Source organism: Sesamum indicum, linkage group LG13, assembly GCF_026168435.1.
Source record: "Sesamum indicum cultivar Baizhima isolate 11 linkage group LG13, ASM2616843v1, whole genome shotgun sequence".
NCBI classification, from domain to species: domain Eukaryota; kingdom Viridiplantae; phylum Streptophyta; class Magnoliopsida; order Lamiales; family Pedaliaceae; genus Sesamum; species Sesamum indicum.
The window spans coordinates 8,920,516-8,939,519 of record NC_142669.1 but is presented as its reverse complement, the minus strand read 5'-3'; the positions used below and the strand labels follow the sequence as shown (position 1 = coordinate 8,939,519).

General features: G+C 33.3%; 3 protein-coding genes across 8 annotated transcripts; 2 read left to right on the top strand and 1 right to left on the bottom strand.

The window, feature by feature from the left end:
- The first annotated feature begins 1,001 nt into the window (after positions 1-1,001).
- DDL (SMAD/FHA domain-containing protein) lies at positions 1,002-7,005 on the top strand. 4 transcript variants are annotated; one of them, XM_011099606.3, is made up of 11 exons: positions 1,002-1,137; positions 1,910-2,632; positions 3,768-3,796; positions 4,095-4,161; positions 4,374-4,431; positions 5,545-5,637; positions 5,944-6,058; positions 6,151-6,198; positions 6,301-6,346; positions 6,454-6,524; positions 6,668-7,005. In XM_011099606.3, exons 2-11 carry the CDS (start codon positions 1,937-1,939, stop codon positions 6,705-6,707), a joined length of 1,263 nt encoding a protein of 420 aa, XP_011097908.2. In that variant the 5' UTR covers positions 1,002-1,137; positions 1,910-1,936; the 3' UTR covers positions 6,708-7,005. The 4 variants fall into 4 exon arrangements, 3 of the variants coding, with proteins under 3 accessions (XP_011097908.2, XP_011097906.2, XP_011097910.2); XM_011099604.3 differs by having other exon boundaries at positions 1,064-1,173; XM_011099608.3 differs by lacking the exon at positions 1,002-1,137 and adding an exon at positions 1,234-1,381.
- A 150-nt stretch (positions 7,006-7,155) lies between these two features.
- LOC105176709 (septum-promoting GTP-binding protein 1) lies at positions 7,156-9,693 on the bottom strand. Its single transcript, XM_011099603.3, has 6 exons — positions 9,239-9,693; positions 9,025-9,145; positions 8,826-8,922; positions 8,656-8,695; positions 8,000-8,083; positions 7,156-7,379 (listed from the first exon to the last, which is right to left on the bottom strand). The coding sequence occupies exons 1-6, from the start codon at positions 9,581-9,583 to the stop codon at positions 7,215-7,217; spliced, it is 852 nt and encodes a 283-aa protein (XP_011097905.1). The 5' UTR covers positions 9,584-9,693; the 3' UTR covers positions 7,156-7,214.
- Positions 9,694-14,360: 4,667 nt separating this feature from the next.
- On the top strand, positions 14,361-18,595 carry LOC105176769 (uncharacterized). 3 transcript variants are annotated; one of them, XM_088877263.1, is made up of 9 exons: positions 14,361-14,519; positions 15,063-15,238; positions 15,344-15,456; positions 16,068-16,146; positions 16,234-16,262; positions 16,569-16,662; positions 17,134-17,223; positions 17,332-17,524; positions 18,036-18,595. In XM_088877263.1, the coding sequence occupies exons 2-9, from the start codon at positions 15,095-15,097 to the stop codon at positions 18,515-18,517; spliced, it is 1,224 nt and encodes a 407-aa protein (XP_088733389.1). In that variant the 5' UTR covers positions 14,361-14,519; positions 15,063-15,094; the 3' UTR covers positions 18,518-18,595. The 3 variants fall into 3 exon arrangements, with proteins under 3 accessions (XP_088733389.1, XP_088733388.1, XP_088733390.1); XM_088877262.1 differs by having other exon boundaries at positions 15,042-15,238; XM_088877264.1 differs by having other exon boundaries at positions 14,372-14,519; positions 15,076-15,238.
- The last annotated feature ends 409 nt before the right edge of the window (positions 18,596-19,004 follow it).

Below are 19,004 nucleotides of genomic sequence, written 5' to 3'. Positions count from 1 at the left end.
CCGATAGCAATTATATCCAAATCCAAATATGTACACACTCATAAGGATATGTGATTTACGTAAAAGTGTACAAATATAAAAATTTATAAATACCAACCCTTTATGACCCAAATACAACCTTTTCTACCATATATTTCTTATGATCTTAAATATTATTCATATACAATTTTTTACTGATTTAAGTATTGAACTAAAATCTGAACCTTTTCTGGTGTGATTTATCATTTTTTTGTCTTACAGCTTACGTATCAAGAGGAATCAATGGTTACCTAAGTTGTATTAGAGCTTTATTTATAAATTTATTAAGATAAATTACACACATCAAATATTAAATATAGGAAAAATATACCAAACTTCTTGCATGTTTTTCTTGGGGTCTTATGCTTTTTGAAAGAACATTTCTTTGAGATCAGATGCACATGGTATGTAAAAGAATTAGGGAGGACAAAAGGGAGGGACAGATTTGACGTAATTATAAATATTTTATTATTATTTAAAAATTTATAAATATTTTCTTAATTTTAATATCCATCTAAGTTCTAACTACGAGCTTATTTCGTAAGCTTCTGTTAATATTTTATTAAATTTTTACGGTGGACTGATCAAAATATCATTTTGAGTTATGAATTGTAATTTAATATATATATTTTTTGAATTTTTTAAATATTTTTATGGACTAATATGCCCTTTGGAGTATCTACTTTACCCACTGAATTTTTTTCAAAATCTTTTTAGACGTTCTAAAAAATTTTCAACAAGGATAAATTAATAATTTTTATCTTTTTATTTAGGGCTACATAATTATTTTTTTTATAAGAGAATATTTATAATTTTTTAAAAAACTATACCAGACGACCCAGATTTTAGAGGTAGTTGGAAATTCTTTTTCTAAAAAAAAGAAAAATCAAAAAAGGAAACCAAACAGACCTGACAAGAAAGCCCAGTACATTTATATGTGGACGAAGCCCGCAATGAGTGGTTGAGTGGATCTGGCCCAGAAAGCCAGGAGTCCAGCCCACTACTAGAAAATACTGCAAAAAACAGCTGAAGGCAGCAAACGTCGCCGTATTCTCGTTTCTCTATATTTTCAGTGAAGCAACACGAAGCCCTAATCCTCCTCTACAATTTCTTTTTCGGGTAATTGTTCGTGTGCTCGTCTCTAATTTTATGAAGGTTTGCTCAAAAGTATTGGTTGCTTTTTGGTTTTTTATCTGTTTACGATTTCTTTATCCTGCGGCGCCACAATTTTGTTGATCTTTTTGCGTTGGTTCCTTTATTATTTGATAATGGGGGAAATTAGGAGTAAAGAGACCCGTTTCTGCAAAGAAATGCGGTGTATTTCGATTATATTTGGCATATTCATGCTCTGGGTTAAGATATGGTTTGCATTTTATTACTACATTCTGTTCCTCTTAGTACTTGTTTTTATACAATGTTTTATTCTCGTGAAATTGCTGGGTGACTTTCTCAGTTTTTTTATGATATAATTTTTGGTGTAATTCCGTTGGGTTATTGAGCTAAAGGTACTTTTTTTCTTGGGGGTTATAAATTCTAGCTTACACTTATAGTTTGAAACGTTAGATACCGAGAATTCAGACTGTACAGAAACTACGGAATTGGTTTGTGCGTTTGGAACTCGTGTAAGCTGATTGAATAGTGTATGGATGTTAGTTTTGTTTCCAGTTATCAGGTCCCCACCACTGTAGTTTGAATCTCCCTATTGAATTTGGGAAGAATGTATAAACTTTTTGAATTGTGTTTACTATGCTTTCCTTTTGAAGATTTACTCAACTCTATAACAATCTTTTATTCACATAAGTTCTTGGTGTTGTGTGTGTGTGTGTGTATAATTATATATGTATATATCTTATGATGTGTTTCTTACATGGATTGTTTTCTATTTGTGCAGATACGTTTTTGATGTAATACATCTTCAATGGGACGCAGGAACTCAGAATCTCCAGTCAGGGATCGTGGATCTCCTCGCAGGAGGACCCCCTCGCGAAGGGAAAGGTCTCCTGCTCGACATAGGAGTTCGAATTCAGACAAGCTTTCAAGTCGCAATAGGTCACCAAGGCGTCCTAGGTCAAGGTCCCCTCATTCACCTGTGAGGGAGAAACTTTCTAGTCGCACCAAATCTCCAAAACATAGAAGATCACTATCTCCTGTATCTCGCTCTCCAGTTAGACAAAAACCATCAAAACCTATCAGGTCACCAAAACGTGTGAAATCGAGGTCTCCGCCACCTCTTTCACCAGAGAAAGGAAAACTTTCGGGTCGAACCAGGTCCCCTAGAAGTGCTAGATCAAGGTCTCCTGAATCTCGATCTCCTTCACCACGTAGTAAAAGATTAAAAAGAGCTAAAACTGAACGTGAACGAGATGCTGAAAAAAGTGGTGGGAGGGAACATGAGAAAAACCATGGGAGAAAGGCTGACAGGGGCACAAATGAGGAAAAGGATTTAGACAGGGATTTGCCAATTGAAAAAAAAGATAGAAGGCCAGGAAGGGATGCAGTTGGCGATGGTTCTAGATCAAGACATGGACACTCACCTTCACCTCCTGATCGTCACCACAGGGGTCAACGAAGATCAAGATCGCCTTATACTGCTGATAATAGAGGACATGATGAGGTGTCTGGTGATATCCACTGCCTATACCTGATTCGTAAAATGAACTATTTATGACATGATTTGGTTCACTTTTTCAAAGCAAAAAATTAGCAAAACTTGGGGAATTGCATGCATTTACTCAATTTACTCTTTGTAGAGTTGAGTTTTAAGGTCAATTTTTCTTTGTTTACCAGCTATTATAGTATTATACACATAGATGAACTAAGGGAATTGGTCCAAGATGCTTTCTTTTTCCTATTCTCTTGCAATGCGAACAATGCTGCTCTTTTGAGCATGTAACTGGATTACATCCCTTCTTCTCCAGCTTCCTCTTTGTTCTTTGAGAACCTAATTGACATGGGGTAATGATCACAGAAAATGCTTAGCTCAACAAGTTATCCTGGCTCGAAGATGCCAGTCTTAACAAACTAAAAAGTAGCACGGTAGCCATCATAATTTTTCATCAAGAATGGTTCAAGTTTGTGGGTTGGTTGATTCAAATTATTTCTGACCTTGTAGTTTGTATCTGAAATACTCGTTTTGTTTTTTTATTGCTTCCTGTCTATGTAATAAAGTTAAGCTGTAATTGTTTGGTCATACCAACTTCTAAGTTGTAAAGCTATTGAATATTTGATTTTCATCTCTGGAGCTTTTTGCTATGGCTTTTCATGATACAACATGGTACTCTGCTTTATTTATTAACTGAACTTTTCATTTTTTTTAGCTGATCAATGCTTGCAAGATAGTGTGCTTGTAAGATATTTAACTTGATTTAGGGCTTTAATAAGATGTCAGAGCAACATGAAAAAAAAACTTACTTGAATGTTCTTGTGGCAGAATTTATCATCATAGGCATTAGCCAATAGCATAAGTGGTGAAATTCCATCTGCATATCGATTGTATGGGAAGAAAATTTATACATTACACATGCATCATAATATAGGCTGACTTTGAACTTTACAGTCTTAACTGTTTCCTTTTGCCTGTAGGAGAGTTCTGAACTTTTTATACTGAAGTTATATTAATCCCATTGAATGTCTTTAGTTTTCGTTGTCCATGTTTCTGAAAAGCCTTATTGAATGTTGATAACTTCCTTAATGGAGGTTGTAATTTAATTAGAAGGATACATTCTGATTATTTGTTTAAATGTTTGCAGCTGACAAATTCAAGAGATACTGAGCAGCGGTGAGCTACTTCTTTAACGTCATACTTAAGAATTGTTGCATTTAGATTTTCAGAATCTTCTGGTTTCCAAATGGTCTTATTTTCTCCCTCTTGTAGACTTGTCCCTGATTTTAAGGAGATTTTGCCTACATTGTTCGACTGAAAATCAACAAATTTTGATCAAGATTTCAGTTTTAGCTCTTTTTTGTTATCTTTTCTGGTATTTTCAATTCCTTAACATTTTCCACGAGTGTTGTATGCTGCTATTTGTTTCACTGTTTCTACATCTTTTTACATTGTTGTTATCTCTGCTTAGCAGGAATGGTGATAGTGATTCAATAGCTAAGATGAAGGCTGCTGAAGAGAAATTGGAAGCAAAGGAAAAAGTACCTTCCTTTCTGCATTGAGTTGCTATTAGGCTATATATTCTCCTATACTTGTTCCTTTCTCCTTTACCTTCACCGAAACTTTTGTGTTGATTAGACTCTGCTTTCATCATAGGCTATGGCCATTATTTTGTAGAATGTTTGTAACTCTGCTAATTACTGAGACTGCACATTGATGTATTTACTTATTAGTTGGCATTTACAATTTGCAGCAAAAACCCTCGTTTGAGCTGTCTGGAAAACTTGCTGCAGAAACTAATCGAGTCCGAGGTAATTACGGGACTGGTTTACCTGTCATTATAAGATTTCATTGATTGTATTAGATAGTCTTACTTTATTAGTTGTATGACAAGATCAGATTTCCATCTTATAGTTTAAGTAATTGATGACAATTATTGTCGTGCTTTATCTTCCACTGTTGGTTTTAGCATTCTATTTAATTCCGTTATCCATGCATCATTTCATTTTTCATGTGCAATCCTGTTGTGACTATGCACCTCAATATAAGATACTTCCTGAGGAGCTGTTTGCTTAGGCTGTCTGAGACATGTGCAAATCATTATGTTGTTTTTGAATGCACCTTAGTTTTAGAATATTTGGTGAGAAACCAACCTTGTAGCAAGTACACTACCCAAAAGAATATTCCTTCTGGGTTCGGTTGAGTTGTTACACAAGCTATAGATCGAAGTAATGATTTTCTTTCTGTATATTATACACTTTAACTGTTTCCCTCTTCTTATTTTATCTCTCGTGCATTACACACAAGCTAAAAGCAAAATACCAGATCTTGACTCCTTCATTATGTCTAACATTTTTGCTCGTTTCTGAATCTGATTTTGTACATTTGATTTGGGAGAGGTGAACTTATAGATTTATTTTGCAGCACCATTTATATATTGACCATTTGATTGGTATTGAGTGATGGATGCCTAGACGATGATATTTTAACTTTGGTTACAATCTTTCTTGTTTTAAAAGATTGTTTTCTGCATGATTTCTGCTGCAGACCACACTGCTTTTGTTCTATTTTTAGGCCTCCAAATTTGTTATGAAAGGTGATCCAAATAAGTTGCATAACCGTGCTTTCCATGCTATGTGTTCTACGACGTCAGTGATGAGATGAAGATGAAAATTTGGAGCTTCTTCAAGTCTCTTTAATTCATGACAGCGTGGAGATTGTAAACAATGTGAGATAAGATAATATGCGAATATTTTGGTAACTATATAAACAGTTAAATGAACTCTGCTCAAGGTGTCTCTGTTTTATCCCTTTGCTCTATCGTGATGAAGAATTGTTGGAAATCCATTGGTGCAGCTAACAATCTTGTCTATGTTAAGTCTCTTCCTTTTTACTGTTCCTGATGCACTTTACGGCTTTGTTAGGTGTAACTCTGCTGTTTAATGAGCCACCCGATGCTCGAAAACCAGATGTAAGATGGCGATTGTATGTTTTCAAGGGCGGCGAAGTGCTTAATGGTAAATCTGTGTTGGATATATGACAATGTTGCTAGATTTGTCTCTACTGATTCTAATTTTGACTTTTCCTTCAAGTTTCTATCCTCAATTTACTCCCTACCTTGATTTCAAACCTCATTACTACCTTTCTATCTTGAGCTTTTTATTGTGCAATCTGAAGTATTAAGCTGATGTTCCCAAGAAATTTCATATATCCACTTTTTCCTTGTAACCTATAGAAATATGCAGATGTCACACTAGCCCCCTTCATGAAGTTGTACCTCTACAACATGGAGCCATTGATCATTGCAACTTTTTAACATGCAGAACCTCTTTATATACATCGTCAGACTTGCTATCTTTTTGGTAGAGAGAGAAGGGTTGCAGACATCCCTACGGACCACCCATCCTGCAGCAAGCAACATGCTGTTCTTCAGTATCGGTAGTATCATAATTTGAATGTGTGTATTACGCTTTATTCTATTTGCTTATCTCGTGCGTTTACTCACTTTTTGTGGTGCTTAACACTTGCAGACAAGTGGAGGAGGAGAATCCAGATGGTACCATGTCAAAACGAGTGAGGTGCGACTAACAATATCTGTTTTTGACATCTATGAGATGGCAATAACATTGCATTATTCAAGTCTAAGTAACAAGTTTCGGTCTCTTATTTGCAATGTATAGGCCTTATTTGATGGATCTTGGAAGCACAAACGGAACGTTCATTAATGTGAGCAATTTATAGAAATTATTCTGTGAATGTTATATTTTCCATCCCACTTTTTGGTTGTTGTAATGGAGTTAAAAACAAATTCATACTCTTTATTTTTTTTGCAGGACAATCAATTAGAACCTCAGCGATACTATGAACTATTTGAAAAAGATACTATTAAGTTTGGTAATAGCAGGTAGGCTAGAAAGATCATTGATATGAACTTTTAAGAGTTTTTATCTTTATGTTGTTTCTATTTCTGTAGCTATAACATCAGCATGCAGTTCTCAAATCATGAAGTTTTTTTCCCTAAATTCTCCGACTTTTCTGATTTTGCAGCCGCGAATATGTTCTACTTCATGAGAATTCAACTGATTGATCCTTATCAGTTCTCGGGCAATAGCATTTTTTGCTAGAGTAAGTCACCTCTCCGGTAGCATGCCAACGCACTTTCAGAATGCAGAGCGCAAGCAGCTCGAGTATGTGAGAACAAACGCCTGTATTACACTGATGCCAATCTTTATTTCCGAGCATGCGTGCGTTTTTTCCGCAAATTAACTTGTGTTCTGCAATTATTGAATTTTTCATCAAGTTATCACCAACCATATATGTAAAATTGATGAAACTAGATGGGTCTGAAAATGGTGATATCTACTCTTCTTATTGTCTGGGTTGAAGTACAAATGTCCTCATACGTTTTAAATGTGTATGGGCGAGCTTATAAGCTTTTTACCATATCACGTGTTGGGTAAATCAGATAGTAGGAGCTTTTTTTAGGTACCTTTAATAAAAGTAAATCCTAAAATCTAAACAAGCGCTTTCATCAATGATCATAAAACCTTGATGATATATACATGTGAGCGAGCTTTACAGTAGAAAAGTGGAATTAGAAGTCAATAATGGGTTCGCCAATTGTCAAATTTCTGTCGACAGTCCAAGGCAAGTTGAAGAGCTTGGCCATGATAAATTTGAATATCTTGTTTACATTTATGTTGTGTTTTGCACTTGAAAAGAATAGGGTTGCTTTCAGTCCCCTCGCGTATGCTCGTGCCTGCACAAAACTATCACTTTGATAAGTATTCAATTCGATGAAATTAAATTTACATTTATGAGTTATGGAAGGGAAGGAAACCCAAAGTTTATGGCTATTCCAAAAAAGTAGTATGAATTTAATTACATCGACAGTCCTGAGATTAATTGTAATTACGCATCTTACTGTTTGATAATTACAATTATATTCTTAGCTGGTGATAGATGTAGGTAAAACATTGGATGCAAATTATATATGAATTATGGGTAAGAGCATGTGCAGCATGTTGAGATCCAGATTCAAGGACAACTTCTAGTCTTCCCCAAAAGACATTCCATTCCTCTTCCACCAACTAGGAAGGATTCAAACATTGATTCATAACTTTTTCCAAAACCCAACAACTTTTTGTTGTTTATATTTGACAATTCAAATGTGGTTTTAGGACCATTTTGATCCCATCTCAATGCTGTTTGAAAGGACCACATATTACAAGAACATGACTTCTTCTTTCTCAAGTCTTAAAATGGACTAAGTAAATAATGAAATGTTGGTAAGAATTTAGAAATTCGGGAGTACACAACCAACCCCGATGCGGAAATATGGACAAGATTAATATATATTCTCTTAAACAAACAGTATACCTGAGTGACGATGGTCCATTGGATATCAGGTGGAAGCTGCACAAAATCATCGAACTTGGTCCCTACTAGTATCGGAATTGCCGTCTGCAAAGAACATTATACAAAGGACGGCACGAGCCTAAACGTCAGATTCTTGAGATATGCTACACTATTATTTCGATTGTCATATAATTGATTACTCTTATGTATCATATCTTCATTCTTCATAAAATGACGAAAAATATCTCCTAAAACAATGTAGTTGGCTGGGTGTTGGGGTTGGGGGGGTGGGGGTAGGACTAATTAATATAGGGTTAACTTCAAATTGTATTCGATAGTTTGTGTATTAAATGTTTGTTTGAATTATTGTCCCATATTTTCTAAAAAATAAACTATACACAATCATCTTAACTATGAATGCAGTATGTGCAAAGCCCAACAACTATAGTTATTGCCAGAGTACTAATCCATGAACGAAGTTTGATTCCACCTACTGAATTTATTTCCTCTTTATACTAACTTTGATCCACTCACCTTTAAAGTTGCTCATCGCCAAAAAAATAAATAAATAAAAATAAAAGAAAGTGAGTGTTCTTGCATGGTGATAAAAGATACTTCTTTTGAGAAACTAGCAGTGAATTTTGGTAATGGTAAAAGCAAAAGTTGATGTTTCAAACCTGATTCCACTTTCTTGATTCTCTGTACCATTCAACCACACTGCATTCATTTTCAAATTTCATTACTTTAAATTTGATTATTTATTGCAAACACAAATGGAAATTTCAAATTCTGAAACTGTAGGAGAAATTCTTCAAATTTCTGGAAATTATTTTGTATTGTATCATACCTGGTGAGTGTACATCTGCTGGTGAGATCAAACATAAACAGGATTGCCACAGCATCTTTGCAGGCAATTGGGACTTGATCAAATGACCTCTTCTCACCTGTAATTTTTCAGAGGTTGAAAAACAAATACAATTATCTTGAAATTAATGATAATACATTTAAAAATATAATCAAGAAAACAGATATGTATTTCTACAAACCTGCAACATCCCATATTCTGAAAGCAATTCTTGCACCTTGAATACACATTGTTTTGTCCATTACATTCAGCCCTTTCATCTGCAAGCTTCTCTTCTCTTCTTCATCTCCCACATACTTTACCTTTATTTACCCCCCCCCCCCACAAAAAAAAGTAAAAACAGAGAAATCTTGGGAGTGTAGATAAATAAAATAAAAAAGTGCTGTTATGAGTACCAGAAAGCTTGTTTTGCCAATCTGAGAATCACCCAGGATACTGATCTTCAAGGAGACTAAATCCGAATCGCTGTCGTACCCGCTGCTGGACGACGTCGTAGTGGGGTCTTCCTGGCCGGAGTCTCCGGCCGCAGTCGACCTGTTTCTTCTAGGGGACAATATTCTTCTGTACCGGAAATTATACCTAGTCGAGCATACAAGAATTCTGTGCCAAATTAGGCAGAGAAACTGCCGGAGCACTGTGATCTTCTGTGAGATGCTCCACCGGATGTTGACGTGGAGGATTTTCCGGCAGAGTTGAGCCATCTTTCCGGTGGCGCCGTCGTGGGACTTCTGAGTAGCCATGGACGAGCAGAAGGAGTAATAATGGTGGTGATGACTTGTTGGATGGTGTGAATTTGCCGGCTTCTTCCTCTCAATGTAGACTCAAGAAATAGACAGCTTATATTTTAGGATACTTGCATCCTTATATTTTATTAGATTTGTTATAATTATATATTACTAATTGTTGTGGTACGTAGTTACTATGTATATATAATAAATAATTTTTATTAAAAAATTAACTCCGTTAGTTGTAATTAACAAAGAGGGGCGATTAAAATGAGTTTTAAAAACACAGGAAAATATTTTACCTATTTTTAAATCAAAAGAAATTCTTTTGTCGACTTTTTAAAACACAGAAAAATTTTATACAATTTAGAGCTTATGTGCCTACTGTATAGTGTTTTATTATCCTTCTCTTTTATTCGAATTATATTATTTGATTTTATATTGATGATGTATTCAAAATATTTTTAAATTTGAATGTATCGAACTATATAAATGCGATGAGTTATATCTAATAAAAAATATAGGTTGGAAATGATAATAGTAATAATAATGAATGGAGAGCAAAGAGTTGATTGGTGGATCTACATCCACATAACTTAGAAAAATACAATTTAGGAAGATTAAATTAAGAAAAAGCTGCAATCACACATAATTACCTCTTTCCTTTTTATTTTTTTAAAATTGCATTCTGCCCCTTCTTTTCCCAGCATTGTGGTATAAAATAAGGAATTTAATTTTCTATTTTAAATTATATTTTATTTTAATATATAAAAACCCAATCCACTGGTTTGAAAGCACAATTTGATAAGAATTTGTGAATTTTTCTAATTTTGTCCTAATTTTCCCTTTTGTTCTTTCATCAAGACATAAATAATTCTTTTCTACACTATGTTACTTATTTAAATTTGGGTTGCAAAGTATTAGAATCTTGTGGATCATAACTTATTTAAAATATTTAGACCCCTCTCAATCATAAAGCATAAATATTTAAAAATATATATATAAAATAAAATCTTTTAGCCTATCAATCTTTGAATATCCAAATTTATCTTTTTTTAAAATGGTCGGATTAGTAATTTTAATATTTTTTTTTCTTCTTAACGTACTCCACATTTTCCTCTCACCTTACTTCTCTACAGTTATTATATAAGTTATATAATTATGCTTTGTTGTTTTCATTTTTTTTTTTCCTCATCATCTCACACCAAGGTTCTTTTTATATGTTAGAGGGAATCCCGTTCAATGATGACTAGTCTAAAGAAAAATAAACTATTATAATGTTACTTTCGATGCAGTTGGTGCTTTGTTCATTCAAATGGGATCCGAACGTGGTTGATTTTTAAATATAAAGATGCTTTGGGATTTATAAACCGGCACAAATTTTTTCATTTGCTTCTTTTATGAACTAGAGAACGTTTTTGTGTGGCAAAGAGTAAATAAATCTAAGTTATGGGCTTGTTTGGGAATTTCATGAACTACTACCTAAGTCAAATTAACAATTATTAGAAGAAAAGAAAAATAGGTTTTCTTCTTTTTCCCTATGTCATCACAATTATTATTAAGGTAAATTACATATTTTTCTTTTAGATCGGTCTAATTATATAATTATTTCATATTATTTGCCAAATTACAAACACACCCCTGAAGAGACGTCAATATAATTCAGGGGGTATATAGGTAAAATTTTGTACTTGGGTACACGTCTACATATAAGCACAACTATAATTTCACGTATAACGTTTTAGGCACAAATATTTGTATAATTATATCTAACATTAAGGGTGCAATTGTAATTTATTCTTAATTTTAATTTCAATTATTTGTTAGATCAAAGCATAATAAGGGAGAATTACATTAACACGAATTGACGTGCATCTATTTACACAAACCATCCTTGTATTTTAGAAAATTATATATACACTCATCAGACAAAGTCAATATCATTTATACAAATCATCCCTACTTTTTAAAAAGTACACATAAACCTTTCAGAACCGTTATATCATTATATAATCCGACCATTTTACTGTGAAAAGTAATTTATTAATTATATAAAAAGTACAAATAATTTATATAAATATATCATAAATTAGGGATGGCATATTAATTATCAAGTTAAATACAGTTTACGTATATGTGAAATGAGCAAATAAACCCTTGTGAAAAAGAAATAAGCAAAATTATCAATATGTTTTAAAAAATAAAATAAATTACCTTATGTCAACTGTTTAGACAGAGGATAATTGCTTTATTTTTTAAAATACTAATAATAAATTATTATTTTATTTTTTATAATTTTTTTGTTTTTACATATTATCCCTAAGAATGGGCTCCCCCTGATGGGGCTGGTGGATAAGGTATGATGCTTCTCACACGTGTAGCCGCATTAGAAAGAGGGTGGACACCACGCGCCATTGATTAATACAGCTAAAAGCGGCCTAAATTGATTGTCCTTACAAAATATATTTTAAATTTGGGTTTATTTCATATGAATTATCTTCCCTATATATAATAAATAATTTTAATATTTTAAAATATATTATAAATACGTAATATCTGCATCACATTTAAAAAATAATCGTTCCATAAACACTAAAGCAGCAAGACATAAACAAAATTGAGATCTCGAAACATAATGAGTGGACTTAAAATTTCTTTTGAATCGAAAAATGGAATTAGATACATATTATGTTGGTAGAAAAATTAAACATTCTGAAAAAACATAAACTATAAAAAAAAGAAAAAAAGTAATGGACGAGGCCGACGTATTTCAACTCCTTATTCCAAGCTCCAAAACGAGTGCATATCATGTTTTCTCGTCCGCTTCCCTTTTTACACGGCAGCATTGAGGCGTTTTCGTCCTTCAGTTTGCGTCAATTTCATGTACAAGGAAAGAAATCTCCCTATAGAAACTTTCCATATGAGTTTTTCCAGTAGATAGCTTCGATTATCTCATAAGGCATGATCACGCTCTATTGCATTCTTTTAGCTTCATTTGAGCTTTTTAACTCTATTTTCTTCATAATGGGTCAATATAATTATCAATATAATGAATCAGTTACAAGATACTTGTATTTAAGTAATTATTCAAAATAATTCCTCATAAAATAGGCACATTCGAAGTTGGTTCAAGTCTGGTTTGGGCCAATCCGTGGATTTGGCGTGGATTTAAAAATGTAATTAGGATTTATTTTAATGCCCAAAAACACCTCAAAACTGACTATGAATAATAATGAATTGATCTTAAATCAGACTTTTTTGCACTGATTTCTGTTGATTTCAAATCGACCCAACCCACTGTACATTTTAACTATAGACCCATCCTCGTAATTAATAGTGTATATAGATGAATCGAATCATAAAATATTTTTTAGAAAAATAAATATTAAAGCTCTCTAAGAAAGAAAATAAAAAATAGAGAGGACTACCCATGCGCATCGGGTTAATTATTTAATTATTATTAAAAAAGTTATATAATATAATTTAGTTAAGATATATAATAAAAATATATCGAGTCGTGGATGTAATCCGCGACTCGACTTAAAAAACTTTTTTTTTTTAAAAAAAAATTGCCTCATGTCGTGGATCAGTTCACGACTTCATGTTGTGGAATTGATCCACAACATGATTTTTTTTAATTTTATTTTTTATAAATTAATTATATTCAATTAATTTTTAACAATATATTAAAATTTAAAAAATTATAATATTAAAATTGTATTAATTTTAAAATATCATAAATTATACAAATGTTAGGGTGGCTCGATTTTGAGCTCGAGCTCAGTTTTACTTGTTCACCAGCTCACGAGCTGGCTCGCAAGTTGGTGAATATATATATATGTATATTTATATATTTTTTATTTTTGAATTTTTTATATATTTATTTTTATATTTAATATTTTATCAATTTTATAATCTAAATTGATCATATATTATAATTATTAATCAATATCATACATTTTATTTTGAATAATAATAAATTATGGTACTTTTATTTATACATTTAATCTTTATACAAAAATAAATTTAATCAACAACTTAGTAAAATTTTTTATAATTAAAATTATTATTTAATATGATATATATAACTTTATATTATATTTTAATATATATTTGTATTATGTTAACATTTCTTAAATTGACAAGTAATTCACTTATGATTTTTTATTATTTATATATTTATGTCAAAATTTAGTAGTTCCTATAAATTAATCGAAAAATCATAATAATAATAATAATAACAACAACAACAACAACAACAACAATAATAATAATAATAATTATGATGATGATGGTTGAACAATTCTAATTATTATTTTATTATATATATAATGAGATTAAAAAAATTTAATCAATAATTACGATATCTTAAAATTTGGGCACCTGATTCATACGAAATTTAAATATATACAAGACTGTATCCATTAGATCATATCAGACGGTATGATATAAAATCACATGGCCTGATTTAACGATACAGTCTTGAATAATTACTCTTATGTTTCAAGTACAATATCTCAACATCCGTTTATCCAATAAGTCTAAAACTTGACCAAATGTATTTTTTTGTAAGTTTTATCAAATCTAACGGTCTGATCTGAATTTTAATGGCCCGATTAATCCATGTTGTTCAACAATGTAAGATGATAGTTACATCAATATTATACTAACATTTATAAATATATAAATTTTGTAGATTGTGAACATATATTAAATTCAACTATATTTATGTAAAAATTTTATGATTCAATCTCATGATTAAAATAATAATAATAATACAAAAATCAAACCCATCTCTTTCTCTCTCTCTTTTTATCGTTCTTTTCTTCTTCCTTCTTCTTTCTCTCTTTCTGTTTCTATCTCCATTCTTTCCCCAAACCATTCTCTAAAAACCCTAGCCCCCAATTCACGGCAACAAGAAAGGCAAGTCGGGGACGAGTGCGGCTTCCAGGTAATCTTTCTTTCTCTGTTGACACACGGTTGCTTCTGCTATTGACTGGTGCAAAATATCCTAAAAATCTTATCTTACAAACTAAAGTTATAGAAGTTTTACAAGCTAAAAATATTTGGAATTGCTTTTGCCAATGATTACCAACTAAAAGTCTGTTTTTTCTGTTCTGTTGTTGGTTGTTGCTGTTCTGTTTGTCGAGCTCGAGCTCGACTCGTTGCCAGGCTAAATGTAATAATGTATATTTTTTATAAAATTTTAAAAAAAATATGAACTATACAATTATTATTAACAACCACGAACTGGCACATTTAATAGCGTAGAAAAATCTCTTTACTGGATTTGTTGCCTTTCACGACTTCATATTGTGGAATTGATCCATGACATGAGACATGTTGTGAAAAATCTCTTTACGGTATGGTGATCGTGCATCTTGTTAATGATACAATGCCTTCTCCTGCTATAAAAGTGTTTGATGGAATGCCGGTGAGAAGGTGACAAAACTTAACAATTTGACTGATATAGGGCACGGTCTTCATGGTTTAGCATGTCTGTATAGATGTTGCAGCTGAATACAGATGGGTTCGGAGATTGAAACAGTTGAACAGAGATTGAAGTCTTTTACGGGTCAGCTCCTGACGGAATGTGGGATTCTTGAGAGACTAGTGTATAAACACAAGAATCAACATCGAAGATGTCATTACTTTCAGTATATGCTCAAGGTCTTTTTAGCAATTTCTGTCTTGGACATATACACCGACGCTTGCTGGTGCATGTTGGTTTCACGTACCTGTTAATTAATGTCTTTCGGTCTACTTGGTGGGTAGGTGAGAAGGGATTTGAAGCTTCTGAAACTAGCGAATTTGGAGGAGATATTTGATGCCTGTTTCCTGGTGGTAAATGGGAACAGGCCAAAGCAAAAAGTTCAGCTTCTGGAAAGGTTTGTGTTTCTTGTTACCGTCTCTTTGTACTTATGCCTTACTTTTTTTAATTTCTAGTTGAGTATCTTGAAAGTTGAGATTAGACTTTTATGGTTGAACAAAATCTGGTGAATTTTGAAGCCTTTTAGTTGAGTTATGTACTGGGACAGTGGAAAAATACTTGATGAACAATAGTGCTTGAAAATCTAGGGGTTTTCAGCACCATAAAACTGAGGCATCAATTAGATTGTATTTGATTCGGCTGTGTGTGTTTCGCGACTGAGGCCTCTGTAAAGATATGAACTTGATTGAGTTAATAACTTTATCTGGTGTTTGTCGTATATGTTACATGCTTATCTAAGATCAGTATGCTCTTTGATATTCAGACCAAAATCTTCTAATTGCAAGTGTAGGTACGCCAAGAGGAGGGGCTTACTTGTTAATACCTACTTATTATATGCCATGTTATGTGTTCCACTATTGAAACAAGTGCGATCATGGCTTTCTGTTATCTGCTGTTGAATTTTTTTATTTATAATTTGTTATCACAAATGAATTGCTTATTCGAAGGAAAAGTTCAGCTTGATTTTTAGTTGTTATTTACATTATTTCTTGCCTTGTATAACTGCAGTTTGAAGAGGAGAAAATGTGGCAGTGGCAAGTACAACTTTTTGGAGAGACTTTTGGGAGTTACCCGCCTACTATCAGAGGTGTTTTTTTCTTTTCCCCTACGACTTACATTGAATTCCGTCAAGCAGTATACCCATTGTCTTGATTTCTTTGTCATGTTGTTGCAGATGGTTGAGCCATTGCTGAAGGCAGCTATGTATCCTTAGTTTTAATTGTTGAAAGTATTTATGATGTGTGGATTATTTCTCAACATGATGAATCACTTTTGGCCTCAGTAAATATAGAGGTCTTGTAAGACTGCATGATCACAAACTTTTAGCGATATCACTACCATGCTAGGTAATCAACTGTCATGTTATTTTTCTGATATCTGTTAATCACGTGATTCTATGTAACAAATTATTATATGTATCTTATATTAAATAATAGTGCTTTCTGCATTATTTTTTATTGAAGTTGTTGATTTGGATGGACAAAAACATTTTCTCTTAACAATGCAAAGGGAAATATCCACGCTGCTTGCTCGGTCATTTTTCATGAAATTTTCACTGACGACACTGGCTGTGCTTGCACGCATACGAGTACTGGTTCAGCAAGTAAGTATGTGCCATTTTTCTGGCAATTTATGGCTGAAATTGTTGAGTTGCTAACATTTATGGCATTTCTTTCAAAATTTTATGAGTTAGTGATACACCTTCCGAGGCTTATATTCACTGACCTGAAATATAGAGACATGTTTGGAGGCATTCTGTGATTGGACATGTAGAGTTGCACTAAATATAGTTATCTTACCATCTGATTTTATTTTATTTATTTATTATTAGACTTTGGTTGGGATTTGGGGGAGGGGGGAGGGTTCATGGTTCTTGATGTTTGAAATTCTCGTGGGTATTGTTAGCAACTTTGGATATAGTAATAGTGGAATGCTTGCTTTTGCTCCTATTTCTATGACTGCATTGACATGGAAAGTTTTACAATTTTTCTGCGTTCTATAATTAAATATAATAACCATAGCATATATGAATTAATAATGTGCTTTTCAATTGTTCGTAATTTCTTATTTGCAGATGCTTCTTGATTCTGTTCTTCTGTACAATACTGTTTCTTCTCTTTCGCAAACGGAACAGACTGTGAAATTGAATCAAGAAGGATTCGAGGTTAGTTTAAATGAATAAAAGTGTATGTGTGATTTGGTTCCTATGTGTATTTGTTGCCTAGTTTGCAGTTTTCTTATGGAATTCCTTTTCTATTCACTTAAAATGCAGGTCTTTAGGGAGTATTATCCAAGGAGGGAGGAAGCTACCATACTGCTGGAATGCGCATGGCAGACAGATAAGTATGTGTTAGTTGAGAGGACAAACAGAAGTGAGACCGATATTCAAGAGAAGGATGACCGGGGAGATTTCTCATGGAATCCACCGAATATACAATATCAAAGCATTGAGGCGTTACTTGGAGGTAAAAGCTAATCTCAAAAGTTTGTTGTATCTTCACTTTTTATTTTTATATGATGTCTCTGCTGTATAGGAAGTCAAACGTCAATACATTATGTAAAGTTCACTAAATTCAAGATGCCAAGAAGGTATAGGACTTCAAATTTCATTTTCTTATTTATGATTGATACCTTTTAATGTACCCTAACCAATTTTTTGTGATTGCGTCATTTATTGAGCTTAAGGACTTTATATGGATTCTGTTTGGCCGATGTATTTGCATTTTGTTCCATGCTTTCAAAAGACTACGTCAATCATTTCACTTGTATCACTTCTCATTGTTGCTACTACGTCTCACTGATATAACCTTCAAACGGGGCCTTATTCATTTTTATTGTTCCAGTAGGAGGTTGTTTATTCTGCAGCGCCTACAATCTTGACTATTATCCTTTTCTGTCCTGACATATTTTTTTTTCTTCTTGCTGGTTTTCCAATATTGTCCTACAACTTATACCCCTTCTGCTTTATTTGTGTAGTTGACGAACCTGGTACTACAGCAGCCGAGCACGGTTCAGCAGATACCATCAATCCTGCAGAAAACAGTGGTAATCCTGGAGTGACCAATGATGAAAAGCACTTCCCAGACAGCTCAGATACAGCTGGAGCTTCATCTGCAAATATAGTTTCCTCAACAATGAGAATGATCTTTGAGACGAACAGTAAAAAGTTGGCGGAAGACAGTTCATGCATGCTCACAACTCCCGTCTGGAAAAGTGCTTCTGCCGAAGCTGGCTTGCCTACTACTTCAACTCCATCTCCCATTTCATACCCCATTCAGCGAAAGAATGAAGCGAAGAACAAGAAGGTTGCATTTGTATCAGTTAAACCGCCAGCAGCGCGGACTAAAAATGAATCGACGTTCCATTTGAAAGGCACGGAGAAGAAAGGGGGAGATAAAGAAGATCCATTTTTCAATCTCCTTACTGGTGGAAACAAGAATAGTAGTAGTCTCTTGTAAGAAGTACACATTTGGATTCACACCTCAAGAAAGCACAACAGGAAAAGGTTAATTTAGTTATTTGATTGGCACCCAAAACTGAGGCGAGTTCACAAGATTTCTCGGTGTTTGGGCTAATTTTCTACACAAATATCCTTTAGATAAATGGATATAGACAGGAATACCACAACAGGTTCACTCGAAGAAAACGAAGTACCGTTACTGACAACTCATTATAGGTACGGGCCCTATGTCCAGCAGATAGCTCAATTAAATTATTAAATCAACATCATAACAACAGATCAGAGTGGCGCAGCGGAAGCGTGGTGGGCCCATAACCCACAGGTCCCAGGATCGAAACCTGGCTCTGATAAGTACAGTTCTTGAGGAGAGAGCTTCTCAATTATATCCACTCTACTTTTTGTGGGCTCTCCTCTTTTTAATGGCTTAAAAATCACATAAGAAATATTTCTATTTTATTTTTTTTTGGCAATCAGTATTATTAAAT

What these genes read in the sequence shown, in the direction of transcription:
- DDL (XM_011099606.3), top strand. Translation starts at nt 1,937, where the DNA reads ATGGGACGCAGGAACTCAGAATCTCCAGTCAGGGATCGTGGATCTCCT. An exon ending in AGAAACTAATCGAGTCCGAG is followed by an intron (nt 4,432 to 5,544) that starts GTAATTACGGGA and finishes CGGCTTTGTTAG; the next exon opens with GTGTAACTCTGCTGTTTAAT. An exon ending in CAAACGGAACGTTCATTAAT is followed by an intron (nt 6,347 to 6,453) that starts GTGAGCAATTTA and finishes TTTTTTTTGCAG; the next exon opens with GACAATCAATTAGAACCTCA.
- LOC105176709 (XM_011099603.3), bottom strand. Translation starts at nt 9,583, where the DNA reads ATGGCTACTCAGAAGTCCCACGACGGCGCCACCGGAAAGATGGCTCAA. An exon ending in TTGGCAAAACAAGCTTTCTG is followed by an intron (nt 9,146 to 9,238) that starts GTACTCATAACA and finishes GGGTAAATAAAG; the next exon opens with GTAAAGTATGTGGGAGATGA. An exon ending in CAGAATATGGGATGTTGCAG is followed by an intron (nt 8,923 to 9,024) that starts GTTTGTAGAAAT and finishes GAAAAATTACAG; the next exon opens with GTGAGAAGAGGTCATTTGAT.
- LOC105176769 (XM_088877263.1), top strand. Translation starts at nt 15,095, where the DNA reads ATGGGTTCGGAGATTGAAACAGTTGAACAGAGATTGAAGTCTTTTACG. An exon ending in AAAGTTCAGCTTCTGGAAAG is followed by an intron (nt 15,457 to 16,067) that starts GTTTGTGTTTCT and finishes GTATAACTGCAG; the next exon opens with TTTGAAGAGGAGAAAATGTG. An exon ending in TGAATCAAGAAGGATTCGAG is followed by an intron (nt 17,224 to 17,331) that starts GTTAGTTTAAAT and finishes CTTAAAATGCAG; the next exon opens with GTCTTTAGGGAGTATTATCC.